General features: G+C 47.5%; 3 protein-coding genes across 4 annotated transcripts; all 3 read left to right on the forward strand.

Moving 5' to 3' along the window:
- The first annotated feature begins 525 nt into the window (after nucleotides 1–525).
- Nucleotides 526–1176, forward strand: LOC146799960 (histone H1.5-like). Of its 2 annotated transcripts, XM_085624027.1 has the most exons (2): nucleotides 526–981; nucleotides 1018–1176. In XM_085624027.1, exons 1-2 carry the CDS (start codon nucleotides 526–528, stop codon nucleotides 1174–1176), a joined length of 615 nt encoding a protein of 204 aa, XP_085480153.1. The 2 variants fall into 2 exon arrangements, with proteins under 2 accessions (XP_085480153.1, XP_085480152.1); XM_085624026.1 differs by having other exon boundaries at nucleotides 526–1176.
- Nucleotides 1177–1945: 769 nt separating this feature from the next.
- LOC146799961 (histone H3-like) lies at nucleotides 1946–2356 on the forward strand. Its single transcript, XM_085623695.1, has one exon. It carries the CDS (start codon nucleotides 1946–1948, stop codon nucleotides 2354–2356), a length of 411 nt encoding a protein of 136 aa, XP_085479821.1.
- A 1454-nt stretch (nucleotides 2357–3810) lies between these two features.
- LOC146799962 (histone H2A type 2-C-like) lies at nucleotides 3811–4209 on the forward strand. Its single transcript, XM_085623696.1, has one exon. It carries the CDS (start codon nucleotides 3811–3813, stop codon nucleotides 4207–4209), a length of 399 nt encoding a protein of 132 aa, XP_085479822.1.
- Nucleotides 4210–17722: the final 13513 nt, after the last annotated feature.

The following is a 17722-nucleotide window of genomic DNA, read 5'->3' on the forward strand; positions in this document are numbered from 1 at the left end:
CACAGTATCATAATAAGGCCTGCAAGGCCTTGGGTGTGTTTCCAGCATCCAGGCACCAGTTTTACTGATGCTTGTGACATTTGCAGGTGTTACGCTTCAAGGGGATGAAGTCGCACCTTCTACGCAGGGTTGTGGAGCTCCGCGCAGGGTCAGAGTTCAGGGTTCACCCCTGGCTGGTGGTGTGAAAACAAAACACTTCATATACTCAGGAAAGTGTGTTTAACTTCTTTACAGAATCAGAATAAGGCCTGCAAGGCCTTGGGTGTGTTTCCAGCATCCAGCATCCAGGCACCAGTTTTACTGATGCTTGTGACATTTGCAGGTTTTAGGCTTCAAGGGGATGAAGTCGCACCTTCTACCCAGGGTTATGGGTCAGCTCGGAGCAGAGAGCCGAGTGTGCCTCGCAGAGCCCTGTCTGCTCGCGACCAATCAGAGGCTGGCTCCTCCCTGTATATATTCACGGGGCTCGGGCCGAGAGGGACATTTCTGTTCTGTGACAGCGCCCGCGCCGAGACTTGCATTGCAATGGCCGAAACCGCTCCAGCCGCCGCGGCGCCTCCCGCTGAGGTCGCCCCCAAGAAGAAGCAGCAGAAGAAGGCAGCGGGGGCCTCCAAGGCCAAGAAGCCTTCCGGCCCCAGCGTGGCCGATCTGATCTTGAAGGTGGTGACCGCCTCTGCCGAGAGGAAGGGAGTCTCCCTGTCGGCCATGAAGAAGGGGCTGGTCGCCGAGGGCTACGATGTGGACAAGAACAAGAGCCGGGTCAAGGCCTCCCTCAAGAGCCTGGTCAGCAAAGGCGCCCTGGCCCAGCTGAAGGGCACAGGGGCCTCCGGATCTTTCAAGGTGAACAAGAAGCAGCTTGAGGGCAAGAAGGCGGCCAAGAAGGCGGCCGCCAAGACCAAGAAACCTGCGGCCAAGAAAGCTGCCCCTGCTGCCAAGAAGCCCAAAAAGGCTCCCGCGGGGGTCAAGAAGAGCCCGAAGAAGGTCAAGAAGCCAGCGGCAGCAAAGAGCCCCAAGAAGCCCAAGGCTGCCCCCGCCAAGAAGGCTGCCAAGAGCCCAGCGAAAGCCAAGGTGGCGAAGCCCAAAGTGGCCAAGAAAAGCCCTGCCAAGGTAGTCAAACCCAAGGCAGCCAAGCCCAAAGCAGCCAAGCCCAAGAAGGCAGCGCCCAAGAAGAAGTAAGGGCTTGCACCGAGACACTGCAAACACAACGGCTCTTTTAAGAGCCATCCACCCTGTCTAGAAGAGAGCTTGTTCATCCCCACCCTTGCACCCCGCGTGCACACTTCTCTATAATAATAAACGGCACAGTAAATCCCTAGCGTACCTTTCCACACGCGAGTGCCGTGTGTGATCTTGGTCATATAAACGGCTCTTTTGGTGCTGCGTGGATAGACATCTTTGTACCAAAGAAAGAAGGGGGTCTGGGAGTTAGTAGACCTCCGTTTATAATAAATGTGAGATAACGTGTGCCTTGGTGCTTTCACTGTATCCGGGCAGACTCGAAATGGTGTTTGCATAAAGCAGACGATTGTGAACTCGAAATCGAGCGCAGTTGACGGCGGCGTGTTCCAGGGTGACCAAGGGCGGTACACTTATGACATCCTGGGCTCCTCGCCCATTTGACCAGGGTCGAGAAGGGGGGTGAGTGGTTCGTGTGACTACAAATGAATGGATGGACACGGAGACATAGGCTGACCGAAGCGCGGGCATCGGCTCCAACGTTACATCATCCAATCGGAGGGTGTCTTTTTCTCCACAGCTCATTGGAGAGACAGGCTGCAGCCTCCGGTTGAGTAGCCAATCGTTGCACACCGCGGGCTATTTTCGAACGTGGGGCGGTCGCTTCAGCCAACCACAGCAGCCCTCCGTCTTCGAGTGCATAAATAGGGCTCTTGCCTGCTTGAACTCCATTCTTCCTCACTCGTCGCTGAGAGAGACAGCTCCCGCCATGGCCCGCACCAAGCAGACAGCCCGCAAGTCCACCGGCGGCAAAGCGCCTCGCAAGCAGCTGGCCACCAAGGCTGCTCGCAAGAGCGCGCCTGCCACCGGTGGAGTCAAGAAGCCTCACCGCTACCGACCCGGCACCGTGGCTCTCCGCGAGATCCGCCGCTACCAGAAGTCCACTGAGCTCCTCATCCGCAAGCTGCCCTTCCAGCGCTTGGTGAGGGAGATCGCCCAGGACTTCAAGACCGACCTGCGCTTCCAGAGCTCCGCCGTCATGGCCCTGCAAGAGGCCAGCGAGGCCTACCTGGTCGGGCTCTTCGAGGACACCAACCTGTGCGCCATCCACACCAAGAGGGTGACCATCATGCCCAAGGACATCCAGCTGGCCCGTCGTATCCGAGGCGAGAGGGCCTAAGGAGACACACCGACCCGAACAACCACCACAACTGCATTTTTAAGGGCCACCACCCTGTCACCTACGAGCTTCTCTTATCTGCCATGGCATGTTCTACAGGTTAGGGTGGGTGGGCTGGCTGGGAGTACCACGAGTACTGGGTAACTTATACCGGCACTGGGAAACCAGAGCACTCCGTGTTCACAGTGTACAACCGCCTCTTCAATGTGTCCATCGTTTAATAAAGAGCATTGTTTGGGTACAGGGTCGTGTTGGGATCCGCTGGTCACAAGCCAGCGCTGTGGGGCATCTGTGCTCCGGGTTCATGTGTCCGATTTCGGGAGCGCTTGCCCCGGGGCGGATTATAGCCATTACCCTTGGTCTTAAAGTACAAACACAACGTGACACCCGCACACACTAAAACCGGTCGCCCAAAACATGGTAAACAATAAGCCCGGGGGCAGCCGTGTGAATTCCGCGTGGCCTTATTTAACGTCATCGTTACATTACAGTGCTTGTGTGACACTTGGTCCCAAAGAGGGCTCGTTCATATAAACATGTTTATTTAAACAGGCAAAACGGGTTGCCTGCTCCATCGTCCCTCGGTCTGCAGCAAGCCCCGTGAGAGCGGGTCTTGTGCGCTTAACATTACCTTTTAAAACACTTATTTCTCCGGTCATAATACAAGCACATTAGCTCTTAGGGGAGGTCGTGGGTGGCCCTTAAAAGAGCCGTTGTGTTCATTGGGGATGCGCCTAAAAGCCTTACTTGGCACTGGTATACTTGGTGACAGCTTTGGTGCTCTCGGACACGGCGTGCTTGGCCAGCTCTCCGGGCAGCAGCAGACGCACTGCGGTCTGGATCTCCCGGGAGGTGATGGTGCGCCGCGAGTTGTAGTGGGCCAGGCGGGAAGCCTCCCCGGCGATGCGCTCGAAGATGTCGTTCACGAAGGAGTTCATGATGCCCATGGCCTTGGAGGAGATGCCGGTGTCCGGGTCCACCTGCTTCATCACTTTGTAAATGTAGATGGCATAGCTTTCCTTCCTGCTCCTCTTGCGCTTCTTCCCGTCCTTCTTGGGCGGCTTGGAGAGCGCTTTCTTGGAGCCCTTATTGGGAGCCGGCGCAGACTTGGCTGGTTCAGGCATTGTCGACAATCTGCACCGCTTCCTGTGGAGCCGAGAGGAATAAGGCTGGCGCGCGCGGCACTTGTATTTATAGGCTGGGCGTGTAAAGTAACTGCTTCTCTGCTCTCCCGTCTCATTGGCAGGCAAAGGCAAGCCCCCCCACCTCCTAGTGCACTGCGGTTCTGGGACTCTGATTGGTGAAACAGAAGCCCTCCTCCCTCCAATGAGAAGTACTATCAGCGCCTAGCTGTCAACCAATCAGACTCACCCGAAGTCTTTATATCGCCGGAGTCGAGCAGAACAGCAGTACTAGTTTCTCTGTTGTGTGAGAGAGCCCCTGCATCGATCGCCATGTCTGGATGTGGAAAGCAAGGAGGAAAGGCCCGCGCTAAGGCCAAGACACGCTCTTCCAGAGCCAGGCTCCAGTTCCCCGTTGGCTGTGTGCACAGGCTGCTCCGGAAGGGAAGCTATGCCGAGAGGGTGGGCGCCGGTGCCCCAGTCTATCTGGCTGCAGTCCTGGAATATCTGACCGCTGAGATCCTGGAGCTGGCCGGCAACGCGGCCCGGGACAACAAGAAGACCCGCATCATCCCCAGACGCCTCCAGCTGGCCATCCGCAACGACGAGGAGCTGAACAAGCTGCTGTGCCGAGTCACCATCACCCAGGGAGGAGTCCTGCCCAACATCCAGGCCGTGCTGCTGCCCAAGAAAACCGAGAGCCACAAGGCAGGGGGCAAAGCAAGCAAGTAAAGGCCCGCAGACCACCGTGGAAACACACCCTAAACACAAAGGCTCTTTTCAGGGCCAACCACAGACTCCATCAAAGAGCGTATCCGTGTCAAGGTGTTACTGTGGCGGCTTCATAGTTGCGGCAGCGCCCGCACCATCGCTACATAGGAGGGCATGCCCAAGCCCTCGGACGTACACATAAATGTTGCCCTCGTCCCAAAACCTAGCTTGAGGCCAACGAGAATAATGTTTTTGTAAAAAAAATGATTATATTTTTATAGGGGCAGTTTACAGACTTTCCACGACCGGGCCTGACATGTGGACAGTGTTACGGGGTTGCGGGCGGCCGCACACAGCGGGGTGAGGCCGTTAATGTGTTGGCTCCATTAAAACATTTCAGAGCCTTCTGTTCATAGTGGGAGCGGGCACCGAGCGTGAGAAATGCGCATGCGTGGGCGTCCGCGCAATGCGCATTTGCGTGAAGAAGTTACCGTCCAGCAAGAAGAGGGAGCCCCGGGACGCCGCACTGAAGGTAAGGTGGCTTATTTACCTTTAAACTTCTTTAAATTATTTTAAAATGAGGGCGGGCGGGAGGCAGCGGCGCGTAGTGGGGCTACGCGGAGCGCGCGCGTAGGTTTTGCCTCACTACGCGCTGCTTCACGTAGCCCCACTACGCCCAGGCTTAGTTAGGAATCTTTGTGCCTCTTCAGTTAGGTGAAGCATCATGGTATTTCCCTGATTGTAAATCATCTGGAGGCATCCTTGAATGTAAGAGTGGATTAGCCAAGATGGTGGCATTTGGCAGATCAAGAATGGCATTTACATCTTGAGGTGGTGCTGAGCATCTTCCAGCAGTGAGGCGAACATTGGTTAGATCTTTTTGTCACTGTCGTGAGTGCACAGTATTAGAAGTTTTGCACGTTAGAATCTCTGCACGAGCACTTGCTTAGGTGATGTGTTCCATCTGGAATGAACACATAATTCCTTTGTGCCTTCCCACCCCTGCCTCTCCTTCCCAGATAGTGAAAAAGATCAGGAAAGGCCAGGATCATGTCATCATAGTAGCTCTGGGTTGGGCCAGGAAAGTATGACACTCTGAACATCTAGGCATGAACATCTACCCTCTGATCAGCTACTACTTCATCAGGGGCTCCTGTCTGCAGTAGCAGGGCAGGGTCCCACACCTGAACCTGTGTAGTCCACACCTCCATGCATGGAGATTGAGCGCCGGCAGTCATCTGCATTTGATCTGCCACACGAAGTGGTTGAGGTGAACCACACCTCCTGGCACACTTCCATGAAGACTATTTACACTAGGGGTGGGCGGAATTTGAGAAATTGCCTTTCGCAAAATTCAGCGAAACAGCAAAAAATCTCTGCGAACACGTGGAATTTCGCGTGCTCGTGGAGATTTCGGGGCGGGACTTCTTTGCGAGTTTACATGCCTCTTGCAGCAATCCCCGTCAAAGGAATGAATCCACAACAAGTCCATGCTCTTTAGACGTCAAATGCAGCGCTGGGCGGCATGGGTCCCAATTTTTCCATAAAAAAGTTACATAAATCCTTTGTCCAGGGGTGGATGGACTTCACGTCTGTCCCCTGCACAGACCTTAGGTTCAACTCATCACCAGTCATGTAGAGATCCACGCAAGCATATGTAGGAAAAACATGCTTTATTTCATACCAAAGACCTCCAGCTACCCAGTTTCAACTCCTCTTTCTTCAAAGAAAGACTTTTCATGTTCGTGTCCAAGTTCCATACTGTCTGGAGAGTTCCAGCAAGTCCGCTCTCTCTTTGGTGCTGACTCACAAGTGTTCTCTCCCTTGTGCTGAGTCATGTTTGCCCTGCCCCTGGTGCGGAATAACATGTTCTTCGTCTCCCAGTTCACGTCTTTTCCTGGATCCCATCAATTCTAGGGAGCAAGTACCGGGCGCAAGGATGAAGCTGCAAACCTTTCCCACCTCCAGGTCTGAACGGAAACGTTCGCTCCCTCCATATCCTTCGTGACTCTCGTTGATTGATTATTCAATGCCTGGCTCACGGATGATGTGCATGTTAAAACATATGCTCTCTCTCGCTCTCTAGTGTCTCTTTATTGCTGTCTCTTTCTGTCTGTCTCTATTTTTCTCTCTTTCTTTCTCTCTCTAATCTCTCTCTCTCTCTCTCTCACTCTCTCCCTTCCCTCGCACGCTCTCTCACATACAACTGACTTATAGGCATAAAAAAGATGTATTACCTTCCACGATTGTGACTGTATAAAGAAATAATACTTCATTGAACACCTGGCAATGAAAGTCCAGAGAGCAATCAGAGCCACCAGCGCCAGTTCAAACTCTTTAGCTCAATCATTTCAGAGATAATAAATGGAGACGGGTCTCTGGATATGGGCTTTGAAGGCTTTTTCATCCGCAAAGTTATGCGAGTATGCCTATACTGTCTCTGATCTGTGCCATAGACTGGGACTGCTGGTGCCCTCCAGCCTCGGGCTGAGACAGCACCGCGAGCGGAACCGAATTTGCCGCCCACCCCTGGTAACCATGCAGTGTGGTCCTACATTTCCATCGCGGTGTTCTGATGCTATCATAAACCACAAGGCTAAAGGCGGTGTGGTTTGTAAATCTCACCAGATCCCTTAGATGGGAATGTAGGGTCATGTCATAAAAGTTAGCCAGTTTGTATGTTTTATTTTACATGATTATTTTGTGGCAGTTGGGTTAGAAAATGTATTGTTTTTCAAATGGGAATGTTTACTAAAAGCTGTAGGTGAAGTCTGCATAAGGGTGAGAGTGTTAATTCTGTTCTCCTGATTAATTAATTAAAATAAGAATGGCCAGGTATGAGTTTTCATAATTGGAATATTAAACCAACAAAATGCAATAGTAAAGCTCTGCAGACTGGTTTGAGGCTGTCCACTTGCTAATGAAACCCATATTTTAGAGGGACCCATGAAATGCCTCCAGAACCCCATGGGGTCAGTATAACAGCATATACAGGATAACCTGCTGTGTGTTTGTCGTCTATTAAAGGATGATGTCATTTCACTGCTTGGATCTGGGAATTCTATAGGATTGTAAATGGAAGAGTACAATGTGTTGAGGATGGGATACACCTATCTTTTTTTATGTATATTGGTTTTCTTTTTTTAGGAATTATGGTGTGTAGGTTGATCAGATGTCCCCAATTGGCAAAACATGTTGAAGTCTTAGACTTTCTTTGAACAATCATTTTATATTGAAAATGAAACATTATTATAATACTTACAATGCACAAATAAATGAAATCCAGACCTTTCAGGCAGCATCCACATGACATTGACTCATCTGACCATCCTCATGGTGTCCCACTACTTATATTTAATAGAAACAAATAATTCTGAATGCATTTTTTAAGTAAAAAAAAATATTTAACTGTTACTAATCTTGTCATATTTGTAAACAACGATATACATTAGAACATTTTTCTCTTCTTCACAGAATACACTTTAGTATAGATATTGTCATCTATGAGATTTATTGGGGAATACTGTTAAAAGGATTTTATGTTAATACATTTTGTCTTATTAAACAGGAATTTTAAGTTTCATATCACTCTGACTGTAGTGCACACTCGGCACAAGAATGCTCTCGGGGACATAAATGCATTTCTTTTGTTTCTAATGAACTCAAGGAGAAGCAGTGTGTGCTTCCTAGATTTAACAGATGGGACTGTAACAAATCCACATGGGAATGAGGAAGTAAATGAAACTTCTTTTACGAAAAGCAGAATATGCTATGGAAAGATGTAGGTAATTTATTCCACTTCCTAAGCATTCTCCTTTCTTTGAAAATGCAAAACTAAATATGGAAGTGTGCGCCAATCACCCCATGGACTTCCAAGCTGAATTTATACAGTCTACTGTCAGTTGACATTGATTTGTATGCGCCAAATGAGGGTCAAGTATTGAGATCTTGCTAACTCGGTCACACTGGAGAGCTGGACTTTGTGTGGAAGGTGGCTCTGTGGAAGGCCCAATATAATGTACAAATACTTTTTGTTTCATTGTATTTATTCAGAAGGCTATGCTTTACAGCAAATGTGTCATGGTGATTTGTTTTCTGAAATATGGCTTTAGAAACTAATGTTAAAAAGTATTTTTCATGTAAATAAATAAAACAGTATGTATGTTGATGCACAGAATGTAATATGTTGTGGTGTTGGAAGGGGAAATGGATTTTGAGTAGGGCAATCTTCAGTTAGTCATCCATCAGCAAAGTTAATAAGTAGCAAATTATATTCAGCAGCTGTGGATTCGTTATTGGCCAAGTTTATTCAACTTTAACCAAAGCACACGGGGTTACATGTGTGCAGTGGGTGGTGCCAGAGAGCTGCTGCCACCGGTGGCCACTCTGCACTAAGAGTCTGCGGGCAGAGTTTAAAATTAATCTCATCCTACAGCTAAAGTGCTCAAAAAATCAAACAACAGCATACCTAAACAGTGTGTCGTCTGCTGATTCTGGAGAGCAGAAATCTGCTGCCTGGACAGATACGTGGGCCTGGACCACTGCTGTCCCAATGTGACTGGTGCATGCTGAGGCCAGGGAGGGTACTTGGTGTGACCACTGAGCTGAGCAGAATACGGGATGCCTGAGGCCAGTCATGCCATGATAACTGATGCTAGCTGCAAGGTTGAATGGAGTAAAGAAAACCATACAGTAACTTCATTCGACAGCATTACAGCTCCATGGGGGTTCCAGCAGAGGAGGGGCCATTACTGAGTGGCCCTCCGGCAGAGGCCTGCACCGGTGACTGCCTGATTAGACCTGGAAGAGCTCATGGATTGACTGCTCTGGCCTCTTGGGCAGTGGTACGGCCCGCCACCATCATCTGGCCTACATCAACGTGCCCATTTGAAGGTGGGAGGTAAAACGCATGAGAACACCGCTCCAAAAAGCCAAAGAGGGAGGACTAGGTTATCACGGGGGCCTATTGTGTTCAAGTAAGGTGTGGCATGACCATTCCAGCATGCTCATTGAGCGCCTCCGTTCATGCTGCGTGTCACAAAGCAAGATTCTGAAAACAGCTGATGTGCGTCTGTCCGCCCCTTGCCAGTGCTAATGAGTATATTTACCTACTTTACCTGACGGAGTAAGAGCTCATTGTTGGGCCTGTGTCCACGGCGCTGGGGCTAGGGTAGGAGGACCGGTTGTGGGCCACAGGGGTTATAATCTGCCTAGGCGAAAGCAAGATCGAACAACTGAACTTGACGTTGCCGCACTCTTGGGGGTTGTGTTTAGCATCAAAGTCTGGCTTTGATTGGATCTGTTAATTCCGGCCAATTGGTAACCCCCTGATTATGCACTGGTTGGGATTACGGGCTAAAACCTTTTTATTGTATCCGATAAATATCAGTTGTATTAAATACCTCAAGCTTCGTAAAATTTCAGCAGGTCAAACCTGCTAAAATTTAAAATTAGAAATATGTACGTTATTTACTGTACTATGGATTTTGGTGCATTAAACACCAAAAGGCGTAAGTTATTCTCCACAAACACTTAATAGGTGCTATTTATTGCAACCGATAAATAACGTACCCAGTGTTATCATTATTTATCAGGTGTGATAAATCGCACATACACTTGTAATATTAACACAGACCTGCACATTCACCATCATAATGGGGTGATTCTCCATGATCACAAATGAGCACCATCTTACTTGAACATTACAACCAGAAACTGCGGACCTGCGAGTCCTAGCACTCACAAACCCACTAGTCATAGGAAAACAACTACCACACCCCATGCAGATGGGGGATAGCAGAGTCTCATCTAATCAGATGCTGAATCCAATGGATCTTCAGAAACCAAACATGGGGATAGCAGAGTCTCATCTAATCAGATGCTGAATCCAATGGATCTTCTGAAACCAAACATGGGGATAGCAGAGTCTCATCTAATCAGATGCTGAATCCAATGGATCTTCTGAAACCAAACATGGGGATAGCAGAGTCTCATCTAATCAGATGCTGAATCCAATGGATCTTCTGAAACCAAACATGGGGATAGCAGAGTCTCATCTAATCAGATGCTGAACCAATGGATCTTCTGAAACCAAACATGGGGATAGCACAGTCTCATCTAATCAGATGCTGAATCCAATGGATCTTCTGAAACCAAACATGGGGATAGCAGAGTCACAACTAATCAGATGCTGGATCCAGTGGATCTTCAGAAACCAAACATGGGGATAGCAGAGTCTCATCTAATCAGATGCTGAATCCAATGGATCTTCTGAAACCAAACATGGGGATAGCAGAGTCTCATCTAATCAGATGCTGAACCAATGGATCTTCTGAAACCAAACATGGGGATAGCACAGTCTCATCTAATCAGATGCTGAATCCAATGGATCTTCTGAAATCAAACATGGGGATAGCAGAGTCTCAACTAATCAGATGCTGAATCCAATGGATCTTCTGAAACCAAACATGGGGATAGCAGAGTCTCATCTAATCAGATGCTGAATCCAATGGATCTTCTGAAACCAAACATGGGGATAGCAGAGTCTCATCTAATCAGATGCTGAATCCAATGGATCTTCTGAAACCAAACATGGGGATAGCAGAGTCTCATCTAATCAGATGCTGAATCCAATGGATCTTCAGAAACCAAACATGGGGATAGCAGAGTCTCATCTAATCAGATGCTGAATCCAATGGATCTTCTGAAACCAAACATGGGGATAGCAGAGTCTCATCTAATCAGATGCTGAATCCAATGGATCTTCTGAAACCAAACATGGGGATAGCAGAGTCTCATCTAATCAGATGCTGAATCCAATGGATCTTCTGAAACCAAACATGGGGATAGCAGAGTCTCATCTAATCAGATGCTGAACCAATGGATCTTCTGAAACCAAACATGGGGATAGCACAGTCTCATCTAATCAGATGCTGAATCCAATGGATCTTCTGAAACCAAACATGGGGATAGCAGAGTCTCAACTAATCAGATGCTGGATCCAGTGGATCTTCAGAAACCAAACATGGGGATAGCAGAGTCTCATCTAATCAGATGCTGAATCCAATGGATCTTCTGAAACCAAACATGGGGATAGCAGAGTCTCATCTAATCAGATGCTGAACCAATGGATCTTCTGAAACCAAACATGGGGATAGCACAGTCTCATCTAATCAGATGCTGAATCCAATGGATCTTCTGAAATCAAACATGGGGATAGCAGAGTCTCAACTAATCAGATGCTGAATCCAATGGATCTTCTGAAACCAAACATGGGGATAGCAGAGTCTCATCTAATCAGATGCTGAATCCAATGGATCTTCTGAAACCAAACATGGGGATAGCAGAGTCTCATCTAATCAGATGCTGAATCCAATGGATCTTCTGAAACCAAACATGGGGATAGCAGAGTCTCATCTAATCAGATGCTGAACCAATGGATCTTCTGAAACCAAACATGGGGATAGCACAGTCTCATCTAATCAGATGCTGAATCCAATGGATCTTCTGAAACCAAACATGGGGATAGCAGAGTCTCAACTAATCAGATGCTGGATCCAGTGGATCTTCAGAAACCAAACATGGGGATAGCAGAGTCTCATCTAATCAGATGCTGAATCCAATGGATCTTCTGAAACCAAACATGGGGATAGCAGAGTCTCATCTAATCAGATGCTGAACCAATGGATCTTCTGAAACCAAACATGGGGATAGCACAGTCTCATCTAATCAGATGCTGAATCCAATGGATCTTCTGAAATCAAACATGGGGATAGCAGAGTCTCAACTAATCAGATGCTGGATCCAGTGGATCTTCTGAAACCAAACATGGGGATAGCAGGGTCTCAACTAATCAGATGCTGAATCCAATGGATCTTCTGAAACCAAACATGGGGATAGCAGAGTCTCAACTAATCAGATGCTGAATCCAGTGGATCTTCTGAAACCAAACATGGGGATAGCAGAGTCGCAACTAATCAGATGCTGAATCCAGTGGATCTTCTGAAACCAAAATGGGGATAGCAGAGTCTCAACTAATCAGATGCTGAATCCAATGGATCTTCTGAAACCAAACATGGGGATAGCACAGTCTCATCTAATCAGATGCTGAATCCAATGGATCTTCTGAAACCAAACATGGGGATAGCAGAGTCTCAACTAATCAGATGCTGAATCCAGTGGATCTTCTGAAACCAAACATGGGGATAGCAGAGTCTCATCTAATCAGATGCTGAATCCAATGGATCTTCTGAAACCAAACATGGGGATAGCAGAGTCTCAACTAATCAGATGCTGAATCCAGTGGATCTTCTGAAACCAAACATGGGGATAGCAGAGTCTCAACTAATCAGATGCTGAATCCAATGGATCTTCTGAAACCAAACATGGGGATAGCAGAGTCTCAACTAATCAGATGCTGAATCCAGTGGATCTTCTGAAACCAAACATGGGGATAGCACAGTCTCATCTAATCAGATGCTGAATCCAATGGATCTTCTGAAACCAAACATGGGGATAGCACAGTCTCATCTAATCAGATGCTGAATCCAATGGATCTTCTGAAACCAAACATGGGGATAGCAGAGTCTCAACTAATCAGATGCTGAATCCAGTGGATCTTCTGAAACCAAACATGGGGATAGCAGAGTCTCATCTAATCAGATGCTGAATCCAATGGATCTTCTGAAACCAAACATGGGGATAGCACAGTCTCATCTAATCAGATGCTGAATCCAATGGATCTTCTGAAATCAAACATGGGGATAGCAGAGTCTCAACTAATCAGATGCTGGATCCAGTGGATCTTCTGAAACCAAACATGGGGATAGCAGGGTCTCAACTAATCAGATGCTGAATCCAATGGATCTTCTGAAACCAAACATGGGGATAGCAGAGTCTCAACTAATCAGATGCTGAATCCAGTGGATCTTCTGAAACCAAACATGGGGATAGCAGAGTCGCAACTAATCAGATGCTGAATCCAGTGGATCTTCTGAAACCAAAATGGGGATAGCAGAGTCTCAACTAATCAGATGCTGAATCCAATGGATCTTCTGAAACCAAACATGGGGATAGCACAGTCTCATCTAATCAGATGCTGAATCCAATGGATCTTCTGAAACCAAACATGGGGATAGCAGAGTCTCATCTAATCAGATGCTGAATCCAGTGGATCTTCTGAAACCAAACATGGGGATAGCAGAGTCTCATCTAATCAGATACTGAATCCAATGGATCTTCTGAAACAAAACATGGGGATAGCAGAGTCTCATCTAATCAGATGCTGAATCCAATGGATCTTCTGAAACCAAACATGGGGATAGCAGAGTCTCATCTAATCAGATGCTGAATCCAGTGTATCTTCTGAAACCAAACATGGGGATAGCAGAGTCTCAACTAATCAGATGCTGAATCCAGTGGATCTTCTGAAACCAAACATGGGGATAGCAGAGTCTCATCTAATCAGATGCTGAATCAAGTGGATCTTCTGAAACCAAACATGGGGATAGCAGAGTCTCAACTAATCAGATGCTGAATCCAGTGGATCTTCTGAAACCAAACATGGGGATAGCACAGTCTCATCTAATCAGATGCTGATTCCAATGGATCTTCTGAAACAAAACATGGCAATAGCCGAGTCTCATCTAATCAGATGCTGAATCCAATGGATCTTCTGAAACCAAATATGGGGATAGCAGAGTCTCAACTAATCAGATGCTGAATCCAGTGGATCTTCTGAAACCAAACATGGGGATAGCCAAGTCTCATCTAATCAGATGCTGAATCCAATGGATCTTCTGAAACCAAACGTGGGTAAACCAGATCAGTGACAATCCAAAGTGTTTTACAAGCAAATGGGGGTGATGAAACAAGAAAACACGGATTCAGGGGTGGGAGGTTACAGCCCTACTTCTACTGGACCTGAAAACTGGCCGTCCATCATGGATGGGAAAAACCACTCATTGATTGTGCGTGTAGACCATGTAAAGGAGAGAATAGACAAACAGGGAGCGAGAAATGGTGGAGCAAGGGATAACTGACTGTGAGGACAAAGTGGCAGTACATAACATCCAACTAACCAAACATAGTAAATGACTGAAATAAAAATAAAAAAAAGATTTGGAAGTCTGCTCAGGACAAAATGACCTCTGGCACTGGGCATCCCCAAGACCAAAGTAACACATAGCGAAACCATCACTGTAATAAAAGCCGTATTCCGGGGCATGGCCAAGCTGGCGACCAAGATGGGCTTTAGAGAATTTGTCCTGATAAACGAGTGACTGCCGGCAGTGCTAGGTGCTCCCTGTTTCCGCATAACGGAATGCTCTGAGTGCACGGGGTCTTGATTACATGATCTAATGCTGCTTAAGATCACCGATCGGCACCCTGCCAGCCGTCATGGCCTGACACAGCCCTCGGAGGCCCCGTGGTGACAGGCACTAGGGCTATGATTTCAATAGCGCATCAGGTGCATTGGCACCAGGACCAAAAGCTCTACGCACCCCATTAAACACAGATTACTGCTATATTTTACAACTGGTGCAGTTCTCCCCCAGGCACTAGGTTCATTGTTTGAATGGTGCAGCAGGTGCAGTGGCACCAGGCCCAAAAATTGTGGAACTCGTTTTCTTACGTTAAGGCTGTTTACTGATACTTATCTTACCCTGGCTGCACACATTTAAATAGTACTTGTTTAACTCTGCTTTAGTGGGTGGAACTTTTAACCAATATTGTACTGCTAATTAAAAAAATATATGTTTTTTTCAGTTATGTGTTTGACGCTAATAAAAACAGAATTCTCTGTCCTTTGTTTGTTGTTGGTACATTATGTTGCATAAAACCAAATTAAGCGATTGCAGTGCCATAAAGGATCGCGCACCGGAGTGTTCTGTAGGGATGTTTTAACCTTTATCCTTTGGGACAGTTTCTGTGGCTTTTGTGGCTGTTGTGGGGGTTACCAGCCACGTCCATTCCCGCCCAGTCACCAAGGCCAAGAGGCACCCCAGCCCTTTTGTGGCCTCCACGGACATACAGCTAGCGGTCCACCCCGTCTGCCACCCCTCTGGCCCCTCAGCAACCGCTCCCTCCAAACTACTTTAGTTTGCCCTCAAACTATTATGGGCACCCAGCTGGCAGCAGGAACCTACCTCACATGCCCCGCTGGTAGTCTATAACATCGAACAAGTGGGTACTTAAGATTGTTCAGCAGGGTTGCTCTGTCTCTTTCGTACAAACCCAGCCACCAGCGTCACCATCTTTGGGCCGGCTGGTATGAGGGGGAATAGTTGGTTTCTCTAGTACCACCCAACTAATGTCATTCTCAGTGTGCTTTTAAGGTCCAGAATTCTTGTCTTCACCTTTCTCGTTTTCATGCCTATGTACCGCATCAGGCAAGGGCATGTGATCATGTAGATCAGTTTGTCACTACTGCGATTAGTGTGTTTCATGAGAGACCATGGTCTCTCATGAAACACACTAATTGCAATAGTGACAATCGTGCAATATCAGTGACATTCATCAATTCTTACTGATCAGAGAACAACGATGGGTACACATCTACGTACTGATGCCAATGGACTGAATGATGACATACCCTGGCTTCTACTGTAGATGTATCATACTACTGATCTGTTACATCACAACATAAGATACAGCACACATGATGTTCAGTGGTTGACTCTCCACTACCAATGCTTTGTATCCGCACCCTACTCTGAGGCGCACCACTCAATCAGTCCTCAAATTTGCACAAGGTTGTGCTTAATATAACATCTTTTGGAGATGATTCTATTGTAAATCTGCTTCTTGGGCTATGATTAGTGTCTTTGGCACTGCACATGCGCAACACTACAGCAGAACCTTTTTCTTTGATAGTTTCTTTGATCGTTCACACTGTGGAACTATCCCCCTCTCCTTAAGCAATGCCTTACTCCATCATTGCCATTTAATTTCATTCTATTTAATTTAATTTAATTTATTTCAATTTTGAGTATTTTTCTTCAGGCTTTGAATAAGTATCTCCTTCACTAAGCATGCTCACTCATCGCGCTATGAATAAGTGTCTCCCTTACTGAGCATGCTCAGTCATGACAGAGCCTCTTTCTTTAAGCCAGGCGATATACTTGGCCACCTCAGGGTCGTGACTGACACAGGTGGGAACAATTGACTGTCTTCCACTCACTATATAAGCGCAGAGCTGGCCAGCCGTTCGGTACCTCCGGTCTCAACTCATTGACCGCCCCGGGGTACCGACGGACAGGTAAGCTTTGCGCTTGGAATTTAGATACTCTCTCCTTACATTAACAGAGCTAACAGTTTCTCTATTTGTTTACCGAAATAATTATTATTTATAAAAAAAATCGTTTTTTTCAAATTTTAAAATGACTGAATCCTGTCCTGAGTTCTGAGTAAAGCGGGACTCCCTCACGGTTTTGTAGTGCTTCCAGTTACTGACAATTACTGCCAGGTGCAGGCCCAACAAAAACTTGTGGGACTTGGAGTCCCTCTGTAGTGGCACTCATCACCAGGAGAGCAGGGGCAGAAGAAGGAGCTCACCCCAGAGTCCACGGAAATCCCATGCAGCGGTGTGCACTTCCCCCCCAGCAGTCTATCTGGACCATTTATTGTGAGTTGCAGTAATGCATGTGCCTTCGGTGCTGGTGGGGTGTTTGAGTCGCCAAATATCTTTAAGCACAGAGTCTGTGAAGAGTATATGTAACTGAGTAGCATCCCCTAGGTGCGGGCGGCATATGGTGCTGGATCTATCCGCATGATCTATTCGGACCATAGTCTGATATTAGGATTATGGGGTGGCTGTGTAAGTGTCCTGCTGAAATGACAAACCTGCCTTCTGTATCACATATCACCTAGGGCGTATGCCACAGTACCCCTTTTTGGAGGCGTATAGCGACTCCCCATTCATAATTAGATAAGAGGGAGACTAGGGTCTCCGCAAGCCATCCAGCGCACAATCGGCCTCGGCCTGATTCCGTGCGATGGAGTTCCTGCAACATGCATCCATCGATGCAACAGCGATTCAAGTATGCAAGTACCAGCCGTGTTTTGCACCAGACATTGAGCCCCTGAATATTGCAGGTAAGACAACTAATGGTGGTCATCGAGATTCTTGGAGGGCATGCAGTCCCGTGGCTACATGTTTCAGTCAAGAGGAAAATGAACCGGCAGTATTGAAGAGCAATGCGACCAGAAAATGAAAAAACTGTGTGCAACAAGCAACAAACGGTCCCCACACATCACACCCACCTCAATCCTCCAAGCGAGTTGAGTTCCAGAAGCCCAGGAATACACAATCATAAGCTAGTAATATGTAGGGATCATTCCAGGGTGGCGCCAAGAGATTCCAGCGCTCTCCCCAGCCGGTGTACTGCTGGGTGGCCAAGGAGAGGGAAGAAGCTGATTAGCCATGTTTGCTCTGTCCATGAAACTATAATGTGTGCCTTGGGCCAGGGGGCAACGCCATCGCTGCCAGCACAATCCGCACCCTCTGCGGGCATCAGACTGGAGGCAGGAGTCC

This window comes from Triturus cristatus, chromosome 8 (genome assembly GCF_964204655.1).
Source record: "Triturus cristatus chromosome 8, aTriCri1.1, whole genome shotgun sequence".
In the NCBI taxonomy this organism is placed as follows: Eukaryota; Metazoa; Chordata; class Amphibia; order Caudata; family Salamandridae; genus Triturus; species Triturus cristatus.